Source organism: Silene latifolia, chromosome 10 (genome assembly GCF_048544455.1).
Source record: "Silene latifolia isolate original U9 population chromosome 10, ASM4854445v1, whole genome shotgun sequence".
In the NCBI taxonomy this organism is placed as follows: domain Eukaryota; kingdom Viridiplantae; phylum Streptophyta; class Magnoliopsida; order Caryophyllales; family Caryophyllaceae; genus Silene; species Silene latifolia.
The window spans coordinates 133,404,910-133,413,520 of record NC_133535.1 but is presented as its reverse complement, the minus strand read 5'-3'; the positions used below and the strand labels follow the sequence as shown (position 1 = coordinate 133,413,520).

Sequence of the window (8,611 nt, the reverse complement as noted above, 5' to 3'; positions counted from 1 at the left end):
GTGGTTCCTCATATGGAAGTCATTACCAAAATGTCGACTTTGGCGATTCGTTATTTGAAGGGTTTTCACTTTCGTGACAAAGTAAAGAAGAATCGAGATGGAAGAAGAGGAAAGAAAGGACGAGGAGAAGGATGACCATGAATTGGAGGAAGATGAGAGAAACGATGAGGGTAAAGTAGAGGATAAATTTGAGAAGGTCAAGGAGAAAGATGACCATGAAATGGAGGAAGAGGAGAGAAAGGACGAGAGTAAAGTGGAGGAGGGGAAGAAGTATGTGGATTATATGGACTCTGATGAGTTTTACAACGATCCCAACATCTTGGGCGATTTAGAGGGGATTCGAATAGTGCATATAACCGTGTTGGTGAGGCATTTAAAGAACACCAAGTTACGAAGGAAAAGATGGACAAGGAACTCATGGAGGGACCATCTTTCAGTCTCTTTCACGGTGAGGATGCGTTATATACATCTCAAGAGTTCCGCGAAGCACAGAGGTCTGGTGATATGTGTGATGTTCCCCATGCGAGCACGTCAACTGCACCTATCATTCCATCCTCTCCCCGTGCAACAATGTCAGCTACACCTTCAATCCCATCCCCTCCCCGTGGAAGCACTCCCGCCGCACCTTCTATTCATTCCCCCCCCCCCCCGTGCAAGCACATCACCGCACCTTCCAATTCATCCCCGCATCACCAATACTTATCTCGTCTGTTGTGTCATTGAATGAATCTCCAATTATGCCTTCTTCTCCGCTTGTAGAACTGTCCCCAACCGTCCCCTCCCAGATTCGGAAGTGTAAGAGGAAAGTTGAGTTACCTGTCGTTTTTCGTTCACCTTTCTTCATACGAAATGTGAACGTGATGGATGCCTTGAGTCGATCCGAAAAAGCGATGGGTGACTATGCATTTGCCGCCGACTTAGATGAAGGGTATGTATTAGTCTATTAATTTTGCTTTTATTTTTTTCTTATTCGGTATATGTATTATATTTTCTTTCTATAACACTAAGGTTTTATTTTTGTAGCGAGGTTCTGTTTAGCCGTGGCGGCAAGATTCTTACACGATATGATATGAAGACCTTGCTATTTGGTGGTAGCGTTAACATCGACGTGATCAATGTGTGGTGTGATTATCTGAATAATGGAAACAGGTTAAGAGATCGTAGATCAATTTCCCGTCTCTTTCTCACTGAAACAACTGATGTAAGTTTGATATTTAAATTTTGTTGGTCTAAGTTATCAACTTGTACCTTTTTATTCTTTAATACGGGTCACCTAATTGAAACAACAGATAGCCTCATTGGATATCAACTATAGAGACGTGAAATTGGTAAGTTGTTCAATATTTTAAAAGTTTTAAAAGTACATAATTAAATAATATACAAACCCAACTAACCATTGTTTGACAGGTTTTATTCCCTGTTGTTGCACCCAGCCCACTTCTTCATTGTTTTGATATTGATCATAACTTGTATGAAGTTATACACCCGTGTGATCCAGGGTGTGTAGATTTTCATGTCAGTGTTCAATATGTGGTATGTTTTCACACCGTTTGGCAATAAGTATGTTAAATGTCTGATTTAATTCTTATATAGCGAACTTATTTGCTTGGCATTGTCTTGTCTAACGGAAGAAACAGGTTAAGTGCAAAGCTTTCTTCCATGATTCCAAAGCTGCATGCTACATATTTTGTAGTAGCCAAAGAGTATGTTCCGAATAAAGTTTCTCTGTCGAGCGTGATACTGGAATTTACATGATGCGACATATGGAGACGTACAATGGGAATAAGTGTCGGTATACTTTAAAGCTGCTCAAGGACGTAAGTCTCCATTATTTAAGTCAAATTTTTAGTTGGTGTTTCTATATTTCCTGACGCCAGAAGCCATCAACATGCATGTATTAGCTTTGTTCTTTCATGAATCAGCCGTGTATGTGTATTAGATATGTAGGTATGTGTATTAGATGTGTAGGCTCTGCGGTTGATTTCACTTTTTATCATTGTTCAGAGAACTGATGTGAAGCATTACATTGTGAGGGTTTGCAATGAAATTTTGACTTGGCAAGACAACATCGTGAAAGATCAAGTGACGTCTAAAGCAAAGGCTTACAAGAATGGCTGTGTGATTCGGTAATCAGAAATCTATTACCAACAATGCTTCTCATTACTATATGATGACTCCTGGTTTATTAAAAGTGTGCTATGGTTATGTAATTGTTCTGTGTTTTCCCTTTTTCTCCCCAGGAATGAAGTTCCACGAGACTTGCCCTATACAGATGAACACTTGATGAATTTTATTAGGACAAATGTGACAAATAAAGAGTAAGTTATCACTGACCATATAGCATCTTTTTGAGTTGTTTTTGTCCACTTTGCTGTTGTGTGTGTGCAGCTAATTACAATATCTGCATTATTAGTGACATTGTTGTAGACACTCCATGGCTGCAAGTAACCCAAGAAGGAATGTCGACTTTGTTTGGAGGAAAATGGATCATGGATATGGTAATTGACCTTGTTGGTCTTCGTTTAACACTTGAATGACCAAATCTTGTGTACTTTCCGACAATAATCAAGGTATTCATATTCATCCTTAGTAACCCCTAATGTTTCTACTTGGAATTACCAACATTTTTCACAAATTTTCTCAACTTTCAGGATGTTGCCGCTAAAAACAGTTTTGAAAGTCAGTACATTAAGCTTCAGTACTTGCCCAAAAGTCTAACCAAAGCTAAACTGGTAATTATCCCGTCACTTTTTAATTTTATTATATCGACGGAATTTACTACTTTGAAAGAACTTAATTAAGTTCTTGCCCAAGAAAGAACTTTATTAAATATCCTGTCTAACTTGTTTGTATATTATCCCGTCGAACTGGTAATTATCCCCTCACTTTTTCATTTCCCTATGGGCGTTTTTGCAGGCTTTCTTCCCTTACTGTGTTGACCGTGAGCATTGGTTTGCTTGCGTGTCTGACTTTGTTAAAAAGACCAACTTTATACTTGACTCAAACTTGCCTAGGCGTCCTGACACAAGATGTAAATTTTTAGTTGAAACGGTATGATTATATCCGTATGCCTTAGGGGTTTGTTACCTCAATTTTGTGTTGGTTTTCCTTCGCTTTTATATTATTGTGTTTTTCTTTTTTCGGTTTTTTGTAGTTATTTCCTGCTTTGGGGATTATTGCAAGAGACTTTCCAGGATACAAAAAGCTGTTGCAAATAAACAATTTTCCGTTTGTGACTGTGGATGTGCCTCGACAAAAGAATGGGTACCTTACTTGTTTAAACTATACTCTACTCGTTTTAAATATTTTCGATGGGATACACACCATTTTAAAGCGTTTAACAAATTTCCTTATTTCAAAAGGTATTCTTGCGGAGTCTATTTGCTGAAGTTTCTAGAAAACTTGAGTTGTCAATCATTATGGTCCGATCAGACTTGTTACGAGGTAATGATGTCTAAACCAAGTTATATTAGTCAAATATTATTCGGCATATTTTATTGCAACACTTTCATTATTGTTGTCAAATATATATGCAGAATTTGGATGAATATGGTGAGAGTATGATTGTAGATCTTATCAGATGGGAGGAAAACAAGAGAACGGTAATAACAATATCTTCCGAATGCTCTATCTAATTTTGTTTCTATTATTTTCCAATCATTTAACTGCAAGACTTTCAATATTGATGTCAAGTGACTTTAAATGTAACAATATTTCCCTACCTTTTTTTTGTAGGATTATACCTAGGTGTTTTTTTGCAAGAATATGGTGAGAGTTTGTGTGCTTAGCAAATGGGAGTGGCAGAGAACCTTCTCATTGTCTTTTGTTGATTCTTTGATTTGGGCAGGCATTAGTTTGTAGGTGGACTAAATTTGTAGGTTGCAGATGTGTAGGTATTCCAAGTAACTTTTGCGTGTATGGAAGACCCTCCTACGTGTATGAGAAGGCGTTGTATGTGTATGCAATACCTTTCTACGTGCATGTAATTTGTCGACTTTCGGGTCTGTTTAACGAGACTTGAGCGTGCCTGAGGAGGCGTTAAATGTGAATGGAACAGCTTTTTAACTGTGTGGGGCACAATTATGTCACTAGATTATGGCCTTTTTTAATGAGACTTGTAATGAGAATTACCCCATTTGTCAGGGTGTTGTTTTAAAATCCCAAAGTAACTTGCATATTTACATGCATGAGAAGGCGTTATATGTGTATGGAACATCCTTCTACATGCATGAAAATTTTCAAAACAAAATTACTTGCATTATTTAGAGTTACCAATGTACTTTGAGCGTGACGTGCTGGGCCGTGCCTAAAGTGCTGATAGGATTGGCCCGACTTCTTCAATAATCACTCACATTTAAGTTTCGAGACTTGAAATGAGAATTAAAACCCACATTTAAGTCTTGAGACTTAAAATGATCCTAAAAACAAGTGTTGTAATGAGAATTAACCCATCTCATGGGGATTATCCCATTTAGGTTATCTGTGCATAAAATGGCCTTCTATATGCATGGAATAACCTTTTAGTTGCATGATATTAAACGACTTGTGGTACACGATGATGATTCAACTAATCACATTTTATTGTTGGCATAAAATGATCACATGTTTCAGCTTTTTAATTACCAAATTTGGAGAAACAATTATCACATGTGCATAAAATGACCTCGTACGTGCATAAAATGATCTCGTATGAACATGCCATGTTTGCTAAGGGAAACACATGTATCATAGATGAAATCCATGTGCATGGAATAACCTTTTAGTTGCATGATATTTAACGACTTGTCATACACGATGATGATTTAACTAATCACATTTTATTGCTGGCATAAAATGGTCACATGTTTCAGCTTTCTAATTACCAAATTTGGGGAAACAATTATCACATGGGCATAAAATGACCTCATACGTGCATAAAATGAGCTTGTATGTGCATGTCATAATTGCTCAGAGAAACACATGTTTTTTATTCTTAAATCGAATCACAATTTCATCTTCTCAAATATACAATTTAAGAATCCGGAAGCCTCCCGTTACATTTATTACAAAACAATTGTTGACTTCTCAAATGATGCTCAAAAATAATCCTAAAAACTTCAATGATGCTCAAAAATAATCCTAAAAACCTTCAATGATGCTAAAAAATAATCCTAAAAACTTCAATGAGGCTCAAAAACAAGTGTTGACTTCTCAAATGATGCTCAAAAATTTCCGCGCAGATCCCAATTCCTCTAAAAAACTTCAATCTCACACATAAGAAAGCAAATGTCAACAAAGATAAAAATTAGAGGGAAACAAAAAGGGTAAAAGTAGAAAACTTGCGCTAATAAGAGACATCACTTACTCGACTATTTGTCAGTTATCCTTTGGTCGGTCACAATTCCTGCTATCGTGGTTCGCCATCTGCCCACAAGCCTTGCATCTTCTTAGTGGTTTCTTATTGACTTCCCCTGCTCTTTCTCTTTGTGAAATCATTCTTTTCCCCGAGCCTTTGTTTTTGCATTGTCTTGGCGGCAAAATTGTAATTTCGCTAGGCACGCTTGTACCTAAGAGCATTCCAATTTCCGCATTTTTGTCCCTTTTCTTTCCAATACTACTATTACCACCATCATCAGCGACACTACTTGTTGTTTCTGCAAGTACCCTTTCCTTGAACTAGCGTAAAATGGTTAGTAACTCATCACAATTAACGGGACTCTGTTCAACTAGTGAGACACAAGTGAACATTTCGACCATAATTCATCAGTTTGTTCTTTTGTGCATCGACCGATCAGAATCGCAAGCAACCGCCCATCGAATTGAATATTGGTGGCGGGTTGCTAGTTTGCTCCACCTATTTAGTAGGTATTCGCTTGGAATTTTCTCAAAACCATAATCTTTAAGAACACAGAGAATATGTCGACAAAGTATTCCATGTCGTTCAAATTTCTTGCAATTGCATACTAGTTTCACTTCAGCTGTCTTATAACCCACCTTATAGTCTTTCTTTCTCTCACGATCCTTGACATCTATGTAGAGAATTGCATGATTCTTATCTTTTTGTTTGTCCCCAATGGCACATGTAAAGCATGCTGCTTTTATTTCCACTTTGAACTCCTCGCAAATTCTCGGAGTGTAGGTTTCTGCTGCATGCTTTTCCAGGTCTAGAGGAGTAGCCAAGTCAGGAAACGAGTACTTAGATTGTGCAATCAGTTTTGATTGAGCCCATCGTTGTGTATCCATTGCACTCTCAAAGCGCATCCAAAATTCAACAAGGGTCAAATTTGGATTAGTGAAATTGCTAAAAAAATGATTTTCTGACTCGGACCTCGAGGTGGTTCTCATCAACCCTCCTATTAACAAGTCACGAAAGTAAGCTGGAATCCAAAAATGTCTAATGCCATACTTTTCCCGAAGCCACTCATTATCCGACAACCCATGAGCTTCCACAATGGATGTCCATCTTTCCTCAAATTCAGCAGGCTCCACATCTTCGCCCCAAACACATGAGTTTATCTCTTTCAAAAACTCAGTTTCTCTACATATAACATGCCCTACCTTCTCTGGCAACTTCTTCAATATGTGCCACATGCAATATCTATGTTGCACTTTATCTTTAAAGACTTTATTAAGTCCTCCTTCTATCCCCAAATCTTCGTCAGTTATTATACACACAGGATAACGACCCCCCATAGCTTCTAGGAATTTCGTAAATAACCAAGCAAATGACTCCTTGCTCTCATTAATAAGAAGCCCAGCCCCAAAGGTCACACATCTCTTATGATGATCCACCCCTGTGAAAGGGGCGAATATCATTCTATACTTATTTTTCCTAAAGGTAGTGTCAAAGGATGTCATATCCCCAAATAGCAAATAATTTTTTATACTAATAGGGTCAGCCCAGAAAACATGTGACAATCTACCTTTCTCATCTACCTCAAAGTCAAAGTAAAAGGATAGACACATTCTTTTTATTTTCATAAAATGCTCAATAAGCATTTGAGCATCCCCTTCTGACAAGAACTTTTTGATATCCCTTGAAAAGTTTTTAAAGTCTTCCAATGAAGCACCCACATTCTCGATAACCCTCGACATACTCCTTAAACATCCTATAGGTCATAACTGGACCTTTGTTAACCTTTGAGTTGTCAACTATCATTTTTTTATGAACTATATTCAATTCTCTCGTTTGCGTCAGATGTACCATTGTTAATGGTGTAGGCGGCATATGATTATGCCCTTCAACAAAACCATAAATTTGGTATTGATTTGTTAGCAATTCGTTTAAAGTTAATCCTAGCAAGGCAACCTACCCGAGTCCTTTGCCTACGGTGTTTTTTGCCTTTCGCTTCACATTCTCCAGCCTTATTACACAAACAAGTTTTATGTGTAGTGACACCCTGTTTATTTTTTTGTGAGCCTTTTCTAGTCACAAACCCACATTCTTTTCCATATGCTTCATAAAAGGCAATACCGAGTTCAAGTGTATCAAAGACCATACCAATAACAGGCTTGAGATGGGTAGGACAACCAAAAATCCGATTCATGTTGCTTGAACCGGACGCCTCCTCCTCCTCCTCCTCCTCTGCATCCTCTATTACCTCTGCCTCCTCTATTACTTCTGCCTCGTCTACTACGTTATCTGCAAATGTGATGAAATTAAAGTAGAGTTAGGATTTAGATTTACTGGATAACTCAAGTATACAACGACACGGTTATATAGAAAGATTCGATCATTCAACAGATTCAATGTAATTATACCTTGTACGATTTCAGAACATCAATGTTAAGGGCGGATATTTCGATATGGATTGAGATGCAATAACTTCAACCATCTGTCCTTCATTTGTAATGTCATTTGTAATGACATTAGAAGAACTACGCGACCCTATTGAACTAAGAATGTCATTCTTTGCAATAACGACGACTTAAAATTAAGTAATCGACAATAAAATCATATCGGGAATTATTACTAAAACTAAATTTAGAATTTTTGATGCACATATCAATAATTTGATGCACGTAGCTAATAGTTTGACGATTGCAAAACCTGTCTAATTCATAAAACTGAGCCAACAATATCACGATTTCAACCAATTTACGCAATTTCTAATTTTAAAGAACCCTAATTTCTCAAATTACGAAACCCTAATTGCTCAAATTCAACAACTTTAATCGATTAATTGAAAAATTACAAACAGATCAAACTGTAAACCGTAATTTTAATCGATTAATTGAAAAATTACAAACAGATCAAACTATAAACCCTAATTTTAATCGATTAATTGAAAAATTACAAACAGATCAAACTATAAACCCTAATTTGACGCACATAGCAACAATTTGATGCACGTAGCTAATAATTTGACGATTGTAAAACCTGTCTAATTCATAAAACTGAGCCAACAATATAACAATTTCAACCAATTTCAACAATTTCTCAAATTACCGAACCCTAATTTTCAAATTCAACAAATTAATCAGCAATTTCGAAATATTACCTTGAATTAAAAGGTTCCATTCATGAAGGACGCGTCGAATAGGCAGATCGTTGAAGAGATTGATGGATCAGTAGTTAAGGATCAATGGTGTTGTGAAGATGGTGATACTCGAGCAGAGAGAAAGAATGATG

General features: G+C 37.0%; 1 protein-coding gene and 1 long non-coding RNA gene across 2 annotated transcripts; both read left to right on the top strand.

Annotated features, from left to right (window-relative positions):
- The first annotated feature begins 1,043 nt into the window (after positions 1-1,043).
- On the top strand, positions 1,044-1,493 carry LOC141609199 (uncharacterized). The gene is made up of 3 exons (XR_012527284.1): positions 1,044-1,201; positions 1,290-1,328; positions 1,408-1,493. It is a non-coding gene; the product is annotated as an uncharacterized LOC141609199 (long non-coding RNA).
- Positions 1,494-2,459: 966 nt separating this feature from the next.
- Positions 2,460-3,747, top strand: LOC141608259 (uncharacterized). Its single transcript, XM_074427625.1, has 7 exons — positions 2,460-2,498; positions 2,652-2,732; positions 2,917-3,051; positions 3,155-3,264; positions 3,363-3,444; positions 3,537-3,602; positions 3,736-3,747. The coding sequence occupies exons 1-7, from the start codon at positions 2,460-2,462 to the stop codon at positions 3,745-3,747; spliced, it is 525 nt and encodes a 174-aa protein (XP_074283726.1).
- Positions 3,748-8,611: the final 4,864 nt, after the last annotated feature.